General features: G+C 44.4%; 1 protein-coding gene across 1 annotated transcript in view; it reads right to left on the reverse strand.

Annotated features, from left to right (window-relative positions):
- The window catches only part of DOK5 (docking protein 5), a 125,631-nt gene that overhangs the window by 61,996 nt on the left and 44,149 nt on the right, over positions 1-19,486 (reverse strand). Inside the window, exon 2 of the mRNA XM_084888453.1 lies at positions 19-126. Coding sequence (XP_084744579.1) covers positions 19-126 — 108 coding nt within the window. The remainder of the gene's footprint in view (positions 1-18; positions 127-19,486) is intronic.

Below are 19,486 nucleotides of genomic sequence, written 5' to 3' on the forward strand. Positions count from 1 at the left end.
TAGGGCAATCGGTCTTACCTTATGGTAACACCTAAAATATGCAGCGCGTTCATCAGAAAATTTCTCCAGTCGCTTGGGGCCTTTGCTGGAGGCCTTCTTGAACACTAACCAGCATCGCTGATAAATCTGAAAGAAAATACAGAGGATGCGTTCAGTATCACCACAGACTCGGGTATGATGTAATGACATTTGCATTTAAAGGTTTCCTTGTTGATGTTTTCACCTGTGAAATGACCAGAATCCATAAAAACAATGTTACACTAGAAAATAAAATTTAAAAAAAAAACAAACACAAAACTGTTTCCACAATGGGTGCATTATGTCATTCTGACAATTACTGGAATCAAAAGAAAATAAGTATTCGAAGGCAAATTTCTTCATGTTTTGATAACAGTATCAGTAGAAATATTTAGCAAAAAGCCCCAGAGATAAAAATCTCAAACCACTTCAAATAATAGAAGCATTCAGGGTGCATGCTTAATTTTAAATGCAATTAAATATGGGAATCATGGGTCTGATACAGTCTAAAGACCTCATTGGTAGTTGAAAAAGAGAGAACCTATTAAATATATTTTATGAGGTATCATAAAACAATATAGTAATGAAAATAAATTATTTTGGCTTTCACCTTGCACAGTCATTGGTCTATCAATGGCTATAATGGAGACAAAAGTGGAAAATTAACTCAATGGAGAAAGGTAGTCTTTTATACAAATGATATTAGAATAATTGACAACCCATAGGTGAAAACAAATACATTAATCTAAAACACCTATCTTATACAAAAACAAAACTTACTCAAAGTGGACTTAAATATAAAACAAAACTATAAAACTTTTTGGGTAGAAAAAAAATGTTTGGAATTAAGGTCTGGACAAAGAGTTCTTGGACTTCATATCAAAAACACCATCCATAAAAGACAAACTTGCCCAGTGAAACCTGATCAAAACTGAAGACTTGTGCTCTCTGGAAAGCCTTGTCAAGCAGCTAAAAAGATAAGCTACAGCCCTGGCTGGTTTGGCTCAGTGGATGGAGTGTCAGCCTGCAGACTGAAGGGTCCCAGGTTATATTCTGGTCAAGGGCATGTACCTTGGTTGCGGGCACATACCCAATGGGGAGTGTCCAGGAGGCAGCTGATCAATGTTTCTCTCTTATCAATGTTTCTAACTCTCTATCCTTCCTTTCCCTCTCTGTAAAATATTAAATATATATATATATATATATATATATATATATATATATATATATATATAAAAGATAAGCTACAGACTGGGAGAAAGTATCTGCAAACCACATATCTGACTGAGGACTAGAACCTACAGTATAGAAGGAACTTACAAATTTCAACAGTAAAGAAACACTCCATCCCAGTCGACATAGATCAGACCTACGAACCAGGAAGTCAGGGTTTGATTCCCAGTCAGAGCACATGCCCCAGTTATGGAGTCAATCCCCAGTAAGGGTCATGCAGGAGGCAGAGAATCAATGATTCTCTCTCATCATTGATGTTCTATCTTCTCTGAAATATATATAATATTTTTTTAAAAGAAACACACCAATTACAAAATGGACGAAAAAGGCATGAACAGACATTTCACCAAAGAAGAGACACAGCTGACTGAGTAGCTTATAAAAAAAAACATTCCACATCATTAGCCATCAGGGAAATGTTAACTAAAACCACAATGACATAGCATTATACCCCAATCAGACTGGCTAAAATAAACAACAACAATAATAATAATAGCACCACCACCAAATGCTGACAGGGATGCAGAGAAATTGGATCACTCACACAGGTGAACTGGGACAGCCACTCTGAAACACAGCTTGGCTATTTCTTTAAAAAACTAACTAAGCAACATACGACCAGCAGTAGCACTTTTAGAAATCAATCCCAGAGAAATGCAAATTCCCCACAAATCTGAACAGGAATGTTCTTAGATGCTTTATTTCTATCCATGCATTATTTATACCCATATCATGCATTATTATCTATATATACTATATAAAAAGTCAGCAACCAGAACGTCATAATGATCTGAACATTGAACAACTGGTCGCTATGATGCCCACTGCAGCTAGCAAACCACCCGATTGGGGTGGGGCCCGCCGGCCAACCTCCTGCAGCCAACCCCCAACCCCGGCAGGCCCCACCCACAATGGGCCCCCACTATCCCAGCCAGCTCTGTCCCTAAATGGCCTCCCCACATCATTCGGGGGTGGGGCTGGCTGGCCAATCTTCCACGCCTCCTCCCCTGGCAGCTGACCCCTGATCAGCCCCTGTACCCCTTTCGGGGGGTAAGGCTAGCGGACCCACCACCCACAGCATCTCCCCACAGCTGGCCACGCCCCCAATTGGCCCCTCAACCCAATTGGGAGTAGGGCTCACCAGCCAATCACCCTTAGCCCCTCCCCCCAGTGGCCAGGCCCTGATCAAGCCCCAATGGGGGTGAGCCAGTTGGCCAACCTACCACCATCTCCTCCTCCTAACAGGCCCAGCCTCAATCTGCCCCGAATGGGACCAGGCTGGCCTGACCCCACCCATGCATAAATTCATGGACTGGGCCTCTAAGTTTATATATATATATATAAAACCCTAGTAATGCTAACAGACCAAACTGGGGATCAACTGAACAACAGGTTGCTATAATGTGTGCTGACCACCAGGGGGCAAGCGGGGAAAATGGTAGGCATTGGCAGCAGAAGCAGAGCATGGAACACAGTGGGCATCGGCCGAGGCAGGATGGTACAACAAGTGAGCAGGGACACCAGACCTAGGCAGGGCACCAGTCGCTATCATTAGGGCAAGGCTCTAGTGGTTACTGAAAATCCTTTGCTCCTGCATGCCATGGTCCCACCAGGCACTCACATCTGTTACCAGCACCAGCCCTGCTCACACCCGCTGCTGTCACCTGGCTCCAGCCCAGATTGCTTGGCACCTTCAGCAGGTGCGAGCAGTGGCTGTAGCCCCAATCACCCCTGAGGGCTTCTCTACCTCTTTCTGCTCCTGAGGGGCAATCAGGGCAGTAGGTGCTGCAGCTTACACCTGCTGATGGCACTAGCCCCAATCACTACACAACATCAGTGGGTGTGAGCGGAGCCGGCACCATCAACCTGTGGGAGCAGGACTACTAGCAGATCGGGGACTAATCAGGCTGGGGCATGGAGGATGAGCCAAGACCTGCCCCTGTGCCCAGTGCAGCTTTGTGGTCCACAGTTCCTTTCAAGGTGCATGAATTGATGCACTGGGGCCCTAGTTTAGCTATAAAAACAAATGAATTATTAATACTGTAGCAATTCCAATGAGTCTTCATAGAACTATGCTGGGGAGTGAGAGGGGGGAAAAAGGGAAGGCTGCTTACTGTATGTATATGTGCATTTATAAAATTCTTAAAATGACAAAAGTGTAGAAAACAGAATAGTGGTTATTAGGAATTATGGATTGGGGGGCAGAAGAATATGTTTATAAAAGAATAACATGAGGAATCCTTGAGGTGAGGGGATTGTCCTGTATCTTGACTGTTTTATTTTTCTTATTTTTTTAAAAAATATTGTTATTGGCTTTAGAGAGGAAGGGAGAAAGAGAAACATCATTGATGAGAGAGAATCAATGATTGGCTGCCAATGGGGATCAAGCCCACAACCTGGGCATATGTTCTGATGGGGAACTGAACCATGACCTCCTGGTTCATAGGTCAATGCTCAACCACTGAGCCACTACAGTTGGACTACCTTGACTGGTTTAATGCCAATATCCTGGTTATAATATGCACTGTGATGTTAAAGTTGCTACCACCAGGGAAACGGGGTAAAGGTTTAGAATTTTTTGGTAATATTTATTACAACTGAATGTGAATCTACAGTTACCTCAAAATAAAACACTCAAAAACAAATTAGGTGAAAAAATGTAGAGAAATGTAACCAGGATCTTAAAATTAAAGCCACAGCTAATGACAGTTATCTATACTCTTCACCAGCCCTCCTTGTCCTGCTGTCAGACTAGTCTAATTAGCCACTAGACCAAGTAACTTCAAGAAGTCAAGTTACAAGATCCATGGGTAAGAGTTCAATCGCCCCTTTTAGAATGAAGATTCAACCACACAAAGGAACCTTCTTGGTACTGTGATTGGCAAAAAGAAGTCTTACCAACATCTCGCTTATGTCTGAATAACAGGCTCCCTTAAAATCTGACAACCACAGGACTGCAATTACAGTGGGAATGACTGTCACTCTGATTGTTCAAATGAAAGGTGTGGAAATGGGTTTTTCACTGTCATTCTGTTATTGGCAACTACTTTCTTTTGTACATGCCCCAGAAAATGTGTTAGAAATTGAGCAAGCTAAAGGTGTGCGAAAAATATGCCATTACTGAAAAAAAAAATATGTCACTGAGTTAGGTAGTTTAAATTTGTTAATTATGCTTCAATTTTTAGACCTAATCTTGAATAGCATTTCTAACCTTTCTGGTTGTTGTTCATTTTCTCTACAATTAAACCAGTATCTGCCTGGCTTATGTCCAAAGGCTGTTGAGTGCAAGCTGACAATTGCTCAATTTCAGTAAGTATAATGATTTCCATCCACCCATCTGTATTAAGTTTAGGGGATTTTTGTTTTTCTTTTTGGTAACTGCAATGTTATAATACAATAACTGCAAACATACCATCATACACATTCACATGCAACATTGCTTGTAACCATTGACCAGGAAGTCAACATGGAGTAGCTGAAAACATTAGTTCATCAGGAGATAAAGCAAACCAAAATGTAGGTTAATGGAAGGCAGTTCAAAACATACAAGCACATGGTACAAAACCTGACAGTGCAAAGTTCAGAGGGATGACTACTGTCAATGCATCCCTTTATTCTTTCCTATGTCACACATCAGCCACTCTCGGAGTTGGCCCCATTTCGTTCAAGGTAATCGTACAATGTGCTTATTCCTAGAGATGAGCCAAGTCTACTGAATCACAGCCTCTTGGGATGGAGCCAGACACAACGGCTTTTGAACTCATTCCCCAAGTGTTCTGTTTGTAATTTGCAAGCCCATCCATAAATATTCATAAAGACTTTCAGACAATACAACGCTCCTCTCTGGGGCTGCCCACACAGCTCCCAAGCCAACAACACTCCAGAATGAGGCCTCCGGGGTGTGCTTTCCCACAAGTGGCCCCAGGGGCAGGTGAGGGGCATGGATGGTGAAACGTTAATCTACTCAGTAGAGTAAACTCCCAATTTCAACTGCCGTGCACTTTCTGTCTTAAGAACACGAGAAAACCCACGCAGGACCAAAGAATTAAAAACATATCCTGATGTGAGCTATAGGACTGAAACTCAGAGACACAGACAGACAAAGTGGTGGTTACCAAAGGGAAGCTGGGGAAGGGAAGGTTAGTAAAGGATAAAGGGGTCAAACATAAGGTGATGGAAGATGTCTTAACTTTGGGCAGTGGGCACACAATGCAATATACAGGTCTGTATACTGGAAATGCACACTCAAAACTTATATGACTCTGTTAATCAATGTTATCCCATTAAGTTTCTTTATTTTTTTAAAAATCCTAAGTATGTCAGGAGTGTTTAAGAGAAAATGAAACAAGACACAGGACTCAGTGAGCATGGTAACACATGAGACTAGATGGGTTAACGCTGACTTTGTTAAAAAGGTTAAAAGGATGACAATTTGAGAATAATGCCAATCACTTAATTGTTCAGCATGGTACTTTTTCTTAAAATCCATTCATTCAATCATCTCCTTCCTATTTTAAACAGATGATTTTCAATTAACAATTTCCTTTCAATAGAGTGTTTAACTAAAATTTTTTAATCCTAGACAATAGGAAAGAGCAGTGTTCTCTGGCCACAAAGAGTAGGTGACCCTCACAATAAATTCGCTGCTAGAGAGTTTGATGATGATAAATTTCATGTTGAGACTCTCCCCTCCTCTTATGCACTAGGGTTTCTCAGTCTTGGCACTACTGACATTTTAGACAACATAATTTTGTGTAGTGGGGGACTGTCCTGCGCACTGTGGGATGCAGGATGCTCACTAGCTCTTGGCCTCTATCCGGAATGCCAGGAACAAGCTCCCCCAACTTCCCTAACAACCAAATTGTCTGCAGACACTGCCAAGTGTCTGCACTCCCCCTCATAGCAAGCTTCCCACCTTGCCTGGCCACTATGCACCTGTATATGAAAATTAACACACCATCTTTGTTGGGTTTATTTGCATACTCACTCCTGATTGGCTGGTGGGCATTGTGGATGTACAGTCAATTTGAATATTTCTCTTTTATTAGTATAAATTCTGTTGCTGCTGGTGGTGGCTTTATTATACCTCATTTTTTCAGCTTTAAGTTGTCACCAATCCTTAAATGATTCAACTATTTTTTCACTGTCTTTCCTTTCTTTAAAACTTGATATCCTGAATACTTGATTAGCTCTGGCTTCAAATGCCTGACATTTTTACTAGCTGCTTTTCCTCACAAAGAATATTCTGGTAAATTCACCAAGATTTCCAGTGCCAAGAAGCAGCTGGAACCATTGAGAATTTGTTTAGAGTTGCTAATTTTATTAGCAGTGCACCCCAACATGAACAACAGCCACAAATTAAACTTCCAGAGGGTGCATGACAGTTATGAAAGCAACAGGAGCAATTTTTAATGACAAAACTCTTGCTAAAAGGAAATTACATACTGTCCCTATGTCAGTTCAAGAAAAGAGGAAAGCTAAGTAAGATGTGACCCTTTAGGTCTTTCAATCTATTGCAAGAGTCAGCACACTTTTTCTGCAAAGAGCCAGATACTAAATATTTTATCTTTGACAACACTGGTCTTTGTTGCAACTACCAAACTTATGGAAGCAGCTATAGAATACATGTGTGTGTGAATGCTGTGACTATCTTCTAAGAAAACTGTTTAACAATCAGGCACCAGGCCAGAGGTGGGCCACAGACCACAATTTGCCAACCTGTGGTCTAAAGTCTTAAGTCTCAACTGTTTAAACTCAGGTCACCTTTTGATGAACATAAAAATCAGTGTGACATGTCCTTCAGAGGAAGGGATGAGGTGGGTGAAGAGGAAAAAATATACCCCAGGTGAAAATCCCACACCTTCCCACAAGCTGTACTTTAATAAACTTATATTAAAACTAGAGGCCCAGTGCTCAAAATTTGTGCACAGTGGAGGGGGGTTCCCTCAGCCCAGCCTGCACCCTCTCCAATCCAGGACCCCTCAAGGGATGTGCCAGTTACAGTGATCGTGCCAAAACCAACAGTTGGACATCCAGCTCACAATCCTGGACTGCTGGCTCCTAACTGCTCACCTGCCTGCCTGCCTACCTGATCATCCCTAGCTGCCCCCTCCTGCCTGCCTGGTCGCCCCCAACTGCCCCCCTGCTGGCCTGATCGCCCCACACAGCTGGCCTGGTCACCCCACACAGCCTGCTGGTCAGTGATTTGGTTTCCCCTCAATAACTCCCCTGCCAGCTTTGTTGCCCTACACAGCCTGCTGTCCAGTTGTTACTATAAGGGCATGGTGATCAATTTGCATATCACCCTTTTATTAGTATAGATGTTGATCCTGGATGGTTTTTCTCAGTAGTTAGAGCATCAGCCTCAGGACTGAAGGGTCAAGGGTTGATTCCAGATCAAGGGCATGTACCTCTGTTCAAGTTCCATCCCCTGCCCTAGTAGGTCAGGGTGCATGTGGAAGGCAACCAGTTGTGTCACTCTCACACGAATGGATATTTCTCTATCTCCACTCCTCCCTCCCTTCCACCCTCAGATCAACGGAAAAAATATCCTCGGGTGAGGATTAAAATAAATATTGGCCTACGCCTTGTAGCACCTCCAAGGCATTTCGCTGCACCTCCCCACCCCTCATCCCCATCCCCACTGGGGAGAATCGCTGCTCCACCCCAAATGCCGATGCTTTCCTGAGGAGCTCGTGCATCTGCAGACATCAGCATCCCACCTGTGCCCTTGGATATAATTAGCTTTTTAGAGCTGTCTTAGTCTCCAAAGTCAAGGTGCACTTGGAAGAAAAGGGAGCTGGGGACTGTTTCCATTTGGTTGGCATCCCCTTTCTCTACTCAGAGAGTAGGAGCATTCTCCCGACTCTAAAGATACACCCTCAGCCATACACTAGCAATGCTGTTAACGTTGCTTCTCACACCCTCCCTTCACCTACTCCTAAACATGTCATACTTGCCTCAGCTGGGCAGGAAGAATACTGAGCCTTGAGGTGCCTTAGCTCATTATCCCTTCCAACAACCCTAGGAGCAGGTGCCACCATTATCCGGGCTTTCCAATGAGGAAATACAGCCAGCCACAGGGCAGTTGTTCACCAAGCAGAACTCAAGGGCACAAAGCTTGGGGGAATGAGCCAGGACTCTGACCTCGGACTGCCTGGCTCTGGGGAGCAAGCTCTTAGCCATCACCCCAGGATTTTCCCAGAAAACTGGGCTGCCAGGAATGCACATGGATCCGCTGAGCTCCGAGCCGTCTGTAAGAGCTTTATTTTCATGCTTAACATAATCTAAAAAGAGGCATTTCGTTGTAACCATATGCTCTTTCATCTGGACAATGGCTTACAGCCAAGCCAGTTCAGTGTGACATTTCCATTTGTGAGTTTGGTTCCCTGGCACCACGTGGCCACTGCACGGGAGGGATTAGTGGAGGATTTCTGAAAGTGTTTGAGTCTGAAGACCCCATCCAGGACTTCAGGGTGTCTCAGCAATCTGCAAGGAGTGTCTGCATTCACAACAGTCCCACACTCCCTGTCCTTAAGTGATGGAGTATTCAGTGTCCTCCCCTCAGGTCCAGAAACCAGATGGTGCTAAGTGTTTCTAGCAACATCGGGAGATATCTCCTGCAACTTAGATTTGCTTGGCCTGCCCCAGGACCTGCAGCCTCTTGTTCTTATTTGTTATGACTGCAGTAAAGTCTGGCTACTGTCTGCCTGCGGGCATGGGCGAGGGATGGGGTCGGGGAGGGGGTGGACTGGTCACTTCTCCGGAACACCCAGCCCACCTGGGCTCCCGGTGCCCAGCTAGAGCTCCAGCGCCTCCCAGAGGTGTGCATTCCTCTGTTACTCCGAGACTACACCACAGCCAGGGCACTGCATGACGAGGGCTGGAAGTAAAGGGCAGGAGACTCTAATAGAGAAGAAACGGGAGATAAAAACGCGCCCGAAGCTAGTTCCCCTCTGTCTGCCACCGTCTGCACATGCCTCCCTTCACAGTTTCAGAATCTTCCCTGGTTGACCTCTGAGATGGAGAGGCTAGAACTTCCTGTTCCTAAGAGTGACTCTGTCATGGTGGGGTTTTAGAAGGCGACAGATGGAGAATAGAAAAGGAGGAGACCTTGGGCATCCTTGAATCGTAACTCGTCGGCTGCTACCAACTGCACTTACCAAAATAATGAGCTGGTTCAGGATCTATATTTTATGAAGGAAAAAAAAATCGTTTTAATGAGCCAACAACATGATTCCAGGACCATAATTTACATAGTTTACCTTTCATTTGCAAGGGAAGAAATGCTAATTTGAGGAAGGGTTCACAAATAGGTAGAGAGTGCATTTTAAACTCACTGCAGGTAAAAAAAAAAAAAAAAAACAGGAAAAAATGGGATAATTAATCATAAAATAAAATTTTAATAAGGAGGATTAAAAATTCGTAAAAGCTCCCACAGGCAATAAAGTGGCTATGTCATTCTTTTGCTGATGGTGAAGTAAATTAGGACAACCTTTCTTGAGGCAGAATTATGTCTACCCTTTGACCTGGAAATATTAATTCTTAGAAACTTGGCCCTGAGGGAATAATTAAGGAACTATGCAAACATATGGGAAAAGAATTTTTCAGCATAAAAACTGGAAATACTCTAAATGTTCCAGGCAACTAGTTTAATTAATTCTGGCATACCTGTACACTGGAAATTGCCATCATTAAAAATGACGTTGTAAAATAATATTTATACCACAAAAAAATGCTACTGGTAAATTATCAAGCATAAAATGTAGGCTGTCTGGCTTTTAAATCCCAGTTTCTACTTTATTATAAACTAGAGGCCCAGTGCACAAAATTCATGCACAAAGGGGGTAGAGGTGGGGGTTCCTCAGCCCGACCTGCACCCTCTCACAGTCTGGGACCCCTTGGGGGATGTCCACTTGCTGGCTTAGACCTGATCCCAGAGATCAGGCCTAAGCGGGCAGACAGACATCCCTCTCACAGTCTGGGACCCCTTGCTCCTTACCACCCACCTGCTCGCTGCTCCTTAGCCCTGCTCTGGAGGCATGAGAGGCTCCCACCACGGCCACTGCGCTCCCCAGCCATAAGCCTGGCTTCTGGCTGAGCAGTGCTCCCCCTGTGGGAGCGCACTGACCACCGGGGAGCAGCTCCTGAGTTAAGCGTCTGTCCCCTGGTGGTCAGTGCACATCATAGTGGCTGGTCATTCTGGTCGTTCCGCTGTAACGGTCACTTAGGTTTTTATTATATAGATGCTCATTCAATAGATACAGCTCAGTAGCTCATATAAAGGGTGCAAGCTATAGTCCATCCTTCCACACCGGCCCTTATTCACACAAATACACACATGCACACACACTTACGGGTGAAATCTGTGCTTTGCTGGAAAACTATGCATTCTCTACCACACACTGCCAAGGTGATCTGCCTCTGACTTGTAGACACTACTCTCAAGTCTAAATTGTTGACAACTCCTAAAAATGCAAAATGATTCCACAGGCCAATGCTCTATCCATTGAGCCAAACCGGTTTTGGCGTATTTTACATCTTTATGTCATGATTTTACCTGTTTTTGAAGATTCTCTTTTAACATGTGCAACTATCCCCAAAGCCTGTGTTTTTTACCTACAAGTTAAGCCAGAAGCATTCGTCCTTCTTTGCTGGGGACTGGCACCCTAATCTGAGCCACCTCCTGACTTTCAGAGTGTTCCTGCCTTCAATCTATGTCCATCAGTACACACGGTGTGATGTTTACAATCTGACCACATCAGTCCACTGTTTAAGACATGTCTGCGGCAGCCTTCTGCCTTTTGGGTAAAAACTACAGCCACGAGAAGACATTCCAGAACCTGCAAGAACCTGTCCCTCCCCACCATCTTAGCCTTGTTTTGCTGCTGTCTTCATTTCTAAATACGCAAGCATGCATTGGTTAGTAATGCTCAAACAAGGAACGTGTTATTGTGCAAAATTCTCACAGAATCAGTATCTTTCAAGGACTGTTCTTGCTGCTGTGAGGGCTAAACACAAGCACATTTCCTCCCACTGTGTGAGATCTTCTAGCTGGGCTCACAGTCCAACTAACAGACACGGATTAACAGGAGAAAACCACGTTTTTCATATGTGTGTATGGGGCATGCACATAAGCAGGAAAATTACAAAGACAATGAGGCAACACTGGGAATATATGTCATTTTGGACAAAGGAAGAGAAGGGGGTGATGAGATTTCAAAGGAAATGGCCTTTTGCAGGCAGCTGAAGAAAAGCAGAACATATACGGCAGGCAAATGCTTGCCTCAATGGGCCATCCAGCCACCAGGCCCCTACACGGCGCCCTCTTGTCTACCATCCTAAATTCAGGTCAGGCTAAAGGGAATAAGCTAATATTTCTTTCCTGGAACAGGTCTTTCCATCTGAATCTCTTAAGCAAGAAAGGGAGAAGGTCAAAGATTCTTTCTGGGTATTTTATTTCTTAGAAACCAGCTTACAATCGATATCTCAAAAGGCAGCTTGAGGGTTTGGGCCCACACCGACGCACACAGAAGATCCTTCTCTGGTCGGTACGAAGCTGACCAGTGTGGAGAGGCTCTCACTGAAGAGAAGTTAGGTGTGCACTGCTTTCTCTCTCCAATGCCCTCTGTTCTCCGGGTCTCCATGCCAAGGAGGAGGGTGAGGGACAGGACTGGGTAAAGCAGCCCTAGCCTGTTTGGCTCAGTGGATAGAGCCTCAGCCTGCAGACTAAAGGGACCCAGGTTTGATTCTGGCCAAGGGCACATGCCTGGGTTGCAGGCTAGATCCCCCCAGGAAGGGAACATGCAGGAGGCAGCCAATCAATGATTCTCTCTCATCATTGATGTTTCTATCTCTCTCTCTCCCATCCTCTCTGAAACCGATTAATATATATATATATATATATATATATATATATATATATATATATATATATATATGTATATATATATATATATATGCGTAAAGCAGTAATATAGGGTGTCCCCAAAATGAATACACACTTTCACAGCTGATAACTCAATTTTCACTCTTTTTCAGGTTTAACTGCTCTGGAATAATGGGTGAAACCAGACTAAGCTTTGAACAAAGACTTTTATTCAGTAGACTATTTTATGGCGATACATAAAAGATAATGCTACAGTACAAAACTGGCAACAGTTGTGAATTGAGGGCACACAATAGCGAACAAAATGACTCGTGATGTTGGAGATTCCATTGCTTCACATTATCAGCAGTGCCTGGACCAGAACAGTCATCAATGTGAAAAAAGGCATTGACAAAAAAGTATTCATTCCTACAGACTCTTTTAAATTTTGAAAATGAACTGTGTGTTAATAAACATTGACTTTATAATCATTCAAAGTGTGTATACATTTTGGGGGGACACCTGTATTTATTTAGTTAGTTACTATGTCTAACCAACTTCATGGAAAAAACAAATACTCTAGAGAAATGCCAGAGACATTTAACTACTGAATGAGCATTTTATTCAAACAGAAATCTGGGAGCGGATATCGCTCATTCACTCACTCAAAATGTATTTACTGGGTGCAGGCACTGTTAGGTATTGGGCTTCAGTTGTGGACTAAATGGGGAAAACCCACTTCCTTTCCTAGCCTTACAGACAATCAGTAAGTTATTAAGATATACACTGAGTGGCCAGATTATGATGATCTCTGAATGTATAATAATCTGGCCACTCAGTGTATATTATAAATAATAAAAGGTTAATATGCAAATTGTCCCCTCGACCAGGAGTTCGACCAGCAGGCAGGCTGGCCAACCGCCCATGTCCACTCCCCCTGGCCAGGCTAGCCGGACCCCATCCATGCACAAATTCATGCACCGGGCCTCTAATACACACACACACACACACACACACACACACACACACACTGAGTGATCAGATTATTATGCGTTCAGAGATCCTAATAATCTGGCCACTCTGTGTATATGTGTGTGTGTGTGTATGTGTGTTGGGGGGGGTGTGCACATCTGTGTGTGTTTGTGTGTCTTAGAGTGCACAGATACTATATATCTTATGCTGTTAGTCACCATGAACAAAAATAAACCAAGGAAAGTGGGTAGAAATTCCAGCAGTGGGTATTTTGATGTTAAATGGGGTGATCAGGGAGGTTCTCAGAGTGAAGGTGGTGTCTGAGCAAAGACCTGAAAGAGACACATAGAGGCAGGGGTACGGGGTGGTGATGTGGGGGAAGAGGGCTAGAGACAAAAGAAGCAGCAAATGGGCCTTGCGATGGGAAGGTGCCTGGCTCCTGAGAATGAATAGGAGACCAGCGAGTCCAGAGAATAGTGGTGGTGACAGTGGGTCAGACTGGCCCTCCGGGTCTTCTTGTAAACACTCTGGCTTTTTCTTTGAATGACATAGGATGTGCAATACAGAGTTTTTAATGGATGTAATTAGGGGTGGGGCAAAAGTAGGTTTACAGTTGTTTGTATGGGAAATAACACAAGTAATACATAAAAATATAAGAATAAACTCTGTGTTTCACATGCTTACAGCTGTAAACCGACTTCTGCCCCTCCCTGTATAACCCAGTTTCTGTCCAGTAGGCGTAAGGAGCAAAAGGCAGAGCAGGGTGTCTGCTTAGGAGGCTGCTGCAGTAACCCACGTGGGGTGATGGGTGGTGACTTGGGCCAGGTAGACATGGGGAAGGACAGGTGGGCAGAATCACATATACCTTAAAAGAGAACCAATAGCTTTACCGATGGGACTGGGTGTGAGGATGAGGCAAGGAAAAAGTCAAGCATGATTCTAAGATTTTAGCTCAAGGAGAGGACAGCATTTCCATGACATGAGCAAACCTGGAGGAGGACCAGGATTTGTGGGGAGGACGTCCAGTGTGAGGATGGATATAATGAGTTTGCCATGCCTGTTCTTCACCTAAGTTTACATAAACATTCTATTAAACATAATGATGATGCAGTTATGTATAGATGAGCTGTATACAGCTGACCCTTGAACAATGAAGGGATTAGAAACAGTTGAAAATCTGTGCATATTTTTTTTAAATGTTTGTATATAATTTTTTTAAAATGTTTGTATTGATTTTAGAAAGAAAGGAAGGGAGAGGGAAGGAAGAAGATAAGAAAGAAAGAGAGAGGGAGAGAGAGAAAGAGATAGATAGAGAGAGAGAGAGAGAGAGAGAGAGAGAGAGAGAGAGAAAACATTTATGTGAGAGAGAAACCTGGGCATGTGCTGTAACTAGGAATCGAACCAGCAACCTTTCAGTGCCTGAATCAATGTTCAACCAACTGAACCACACTGGCCAGGACTAGATATAACTATTAATTGCCTAAAAACGTAACTACTGACAGCCCACAATTGACCAAAAGCCTTACCAATAACATAAAGAGTTGATTAACACATATTTTGTATATATAAATATATATATTACATACTGTATTCTTACAATAAACTAAGCTACAGAAAAGAAAATATTAAGAAAACCATAAGGAAAAATACATGTACAGTACTTATTGAACAGCATCTGCTTATAAGTGGATCCATACAGTTCAAACCCGTGTTGTCCAAGGGTCAACTATATAATCCTTGATGCATCTTATGCATACATGCATAGTCCATGGGCACAGACAATAGTGAGGTGAAGGCCTGGGGGGAGGTGGTCAATGAGAAAAAAAAGGACATCTGTAACACTTTTAGCAATGAAGATAAATTTTTTTAAAAATGAATTAATAGCACTATCTTCCCTACAGAGCTGGTGTAAGCCTGGGGTGAATTAGTGCACTTAAGGGACATATGTTGCCTGGGAAGTGCTCCACAGCAGTTGTTGGCTCGTACCATCCAACTAGATGGTGATCTGCATGTGGATGAGAACAGCACACATACTGATTCCTTCATTTACTCATTCACTTTACAAATATTTACTGAGCATCTACTATGTGCTAGGCCCATTCCCAGCACTGAAGATGTGGCAGTGAGCAAGTCCACAGACTCACTGTCCTGTGTGCAGAGACAGACAAGTGCCTTTCCCAGCCCCTGGCCCAGTGCCTGGCGTGTGGAGGCAATGACTATGGGAAACACTACAGAGCACTGCCATTGGGTCACGTGCACTCAATAAGTCTTCGGTGCAATTAAAAAAGAAATGAGCTTGTGGTGGCTTCCAAAAGGATCCCAAAATGGTCTCTGAGTGATCACTAAACCAAAGTCACTAAGACGACCTTGCAGCTTCATGCATGAAAGGGCTAGAGGCAAAAGAATCGGACCCCCTACTGGTCAGGCCCTACCTCCTATCATTGTCTGTTCCGCTCATGACACACCAGCCTCCAAAATATTATATTCTCTAAGGAAGGATAACAGAATCTGCCGGAACGCTCTTCCTCTTACTGTTCACAGGGCTGCCTCCTTGCCATCCTTCAGGTCTCAGCTGAAACTTTCCTATCAATTAGCCACCTCGCATCACAAATCACTCTGGAGCTCAGTGGCTTTAAGCAACAACCACTTCTCTCGTCTCAGGGCTATGACAGGGGAGAGGCAGTGCTGCTGATCGGATCTGGCTTCCCTGAGCCCGTTCATGCATGAGCAGCCATGTCCGGGTTGTCCTGAGTTTGCCTGGGTGACTCAGCTCTGCTCCACGAGACCTCAGATTCTCTAGCAAGTCAGCTAAGGTGTGTCCTCCCAGAGCAAGCAGAAGTCAGAGAGAGAAAGCAGAAAAACCACTGATTGGGGTGTGTGGGGGGGAGATACAGGGAAGGGACCTTCATTACTGCTGGGTGGGGCAAGAGTTCTGTCTCCTCGTGTCATCTCCACGGACACCCAGGGGATGGGGTGGTCACATTACCACTGGGCGAGGGTAGAAATTCTGATTTCCCACTAGGCCTCCCCTGACACCTCTCAGGCTGGGACAGGAATGGGCATCTCACTATGGCTGGCCGAGAGTGCAAACACGTGGCCTCCTCTGACAAACACCACGTGGGAAGGGCTGATTATCCACTAGCAAGGATGAGAATCCTGACTTCATAGACATCACCCAGTGTGTGGAGCGGGCTCCTTGGTAGGTTTGAAAGGGCTCAGCATGCACCATGCCAAAGTGTGCTACTTTGGCATGTGGGTTATTTTAAGCTGAAGGCAACTAAGAAACATCAGACACAGGAAGAGCCCTCTCCCCTCCCCTTTCTGCCTCAAAGCAAGGCATCCACCTCCTGTGAAGGGTGTGACCCAGACACACTTACAAAGATTTCCTTCTCTCACACCAGGGAGGCCAGGTGAGTTGGTATAATCAGCCACACTACACAACCCTGCCCTGCTCTGCATTTCCGGTCACCTTCCAGTAATTTACTGCTCGAGGGGCTCAAACCCCTTTCTGTTGTCTAGTCCCTTCTCCACAATTTTACACCCTTTGTTAAAATGGTGTCTATGAGCCTGAACTTAAGCAATGTTTGGATTTCCACATCTTTGCTGTGAAGCCCCCATGAAGGGAAAACTATCAATGAAATGTATATGCCTCTTCTCCTGTTCATCTGTCTTTTGTCGTTTAAGTTACAGTATCCCGGTGCAGCACCTGAGCTGGTAGAAGAAAGTATTTTGCTCGCTGCAGAGTCTCAGGAGTACTTTGCTCACTGTGGAAGTCCTGGCTCCTGCCTCAGCCATTGGGGTTTGGTTGACACGCAGCAGTCATTTTCTGTATTGCTAGACTGTCTCATTTCTGGTCTGTTGGTCAAAAAATGGGGTTTTGGCCCAGCCAACATGCCTCAGTGGTTGAGCATCAACCTATGAACCAAGAGGTCACGTTTGATTCCAGGTCAAGGCACATGCCCCTGTTGAAAGCTCCATCTCCAGCAGGGGGCATGCAGGAGGCAGCCAATCAATGATTCTCTCTCACTGATGTTTCTATCTCTCTCTCCCCACCGCTCCTTTCCTCTCTGAAATTAATAAAATTAAAAAAAAAAAAAAACGGGATTTGTTTGGACTTTTTTGTACCCATGGTGTTTCTGAGTTGCTGGCTTTCTTTAGCTTCAAGTCTGGAATATATGAGGCCAAAAGAAAACCCAGAGAAATCATCACTGTGTTGTTCTCCAACCCTGAAGTCCCAAGGCAGCTTGGCTCCTCCGCCTTTCAGAGTCTCCTGAGTTTGAATTGTATGATTTACACTGATGGCCAGATTACTATGATCTCTGAACCCATAGTAATCTGGCCACTCAGAATATATATTAGAGACCCAGTTCATGAATTCATGCATGGGTGCGGTCTCGCCAGCCTGGCAAGGGGGAGGGGACATGGGCGGTTGGCCAGCCTTCCTGCTGGTTGAACTCCTGGTGGAGGGGACAATTTGCATATTAGCCTTTTATTATATAGGATATACACTGAGTGGCCAGATTACTATGCGTTCAGAGGTCATAATAATCTGGCCACTCCGTGTATATATGTGCCTGGTCCTGCATGGGTTATATATAATGTCCAGGGTATTCTGTTGTACATGTCTGCTCACTGGTCCCAGAGTCAGAAGTGCACCAATGCTTGTGTAAGCCTCAGCTTCAGTCCAGTTTTCTAATCTTGGGCTCACATGATCAAGCCCAGGGTCAGGCAAAGGCGGACAATAAAGTCTGGGGCAAAGCACACGGAAGTCATGGCCATGTGACGTGATGGCCTCCCCATCACACCTAATGCACATCCAGCTCCCACACACTCCCTTAGAACCTGACATTAGCTTTCTCATTGATTGGTCTGCATATTTGTTTTCCCTTCCTCCCCGAGGGAAAAAAAATCACATTTTATCTTAATCACCTGAATCCTCAGGGTCTAGGCGAGCATTGGATTCTCACATCTTTATTCATGAATGACCGCGTGAATCAATGAATGAGCAAATAAACAAATGGGCAAAAGTCATGCTCAGAACCCATGAGATTTCCAAAATTTCGTACATTTTTGCCCTTGGATATCAAAGGACCTCAGCATGGGCCTGACATTTCTAAACAAGCCTTCACATCTTTACACAGGATTTTAAAAAACAAATCCAAGATATAGAGCACAAACATTCCGATTACACTGAGAGTCATTCAAAAGAAACAATTACATAACCTAACCTCACTTTTCCTTAAAAAGTGCTTCCTCCCAAATGCTGTTTCCTACATCACTGGTCATGTCAATGTTTCCAAACATGAATGGGGTTTTGTTCTAAAACCACAGAACCTCAAGAAGACTGTATTTCCCTACAGTCTAAAATAAATACATCCCTATAATTAGAAACAGGCACTATCCACACTAGAAAGACATCGGTCTTCCCTGGGGGGAAAAAAAAGAAAAGGAAATCCCAGATTTTCAGAAACGCCTATTCGGAAGCTGAGTCCCTGGAAGGATTTCAGAAGCAAACCCTCAGCGTGGCGGCCCTCCACACCTCCGTGTTCAAGGGCAACACAGAGACAGAGTCGTTCCAGGAGAGGATTTGGTAAAGAAAATGAGAGTGTCACTCTCAAAGGATGGAAGAAAAATGAATTCCACGGTTGAGAAAGCACTCTTTATACACACACACACACACACACACACACACACGGAGCAGATGTCTCCAGGAAAGGGCAGAAGGGTGAAGAATAACAGTCATGTTGTAAAAAACTACTAAGCCAAGGATGCAAGAGAAGAGACCTGGGTGGCCAGGGAGGGAATGGCGGCAGGTTTTCACAGGCAATTTATGACAAAGAAGCCTGTTTCCAGAAATCATGCTTGCTGTGGAGAGATGAAATGATGGGTAGTTGTTGGATTTTGGTTGGTGGGGGTGGGGGAGGGTTGGGGGGATGGGGGGAAGAGGAGGGGGGTGCGCTTGGGCTTTGTTTAGTTTTATTGAATATTGAAGAATGAGTAGAATTCAACACGTTAACTACTCAACATATGGGCATCGCTGTGGTCACCAGCCTGCACGGGCGCTGACTGCTCAATAGACCCTGCCTAAATATTTCACAAGCAGCTTCTCATTGAAAGTGTCCCTCGGCTGTGTGACATCGGGCCTAGCGACACCCCCTTCATCAGGTGGAAAACAAAGGCCCAGAGACCTCAGCAAAGTGCATGGCCACACAGATGTAATAGGTGTCACATTAACACAGGACATCCCCCTAACAGGGGTCTTCAAACTACGGCCCGCGGGCCACATGCGGCCCGCAGAGGAGTCTGATCCGGCCCGCCAGGTTTTTTGGGCAGTGAGCGCAGCCAAGGTGTTACAGTAGGAATTAGTAGTTCATATAGTCCGGCCCTCCAGCTCTC

Source organism: Pipistrellus hanaki (assembly GCF_964339955.1).
Source record: "Pipistrellus hanaki genome assembly, chromosome: 6".
NCBI lineage: Eukaryota > Metazoa > Chordata > Mammalia > Chiroptera > Vespertilionidae > Pipistrellus > Pipistrellus hanaki.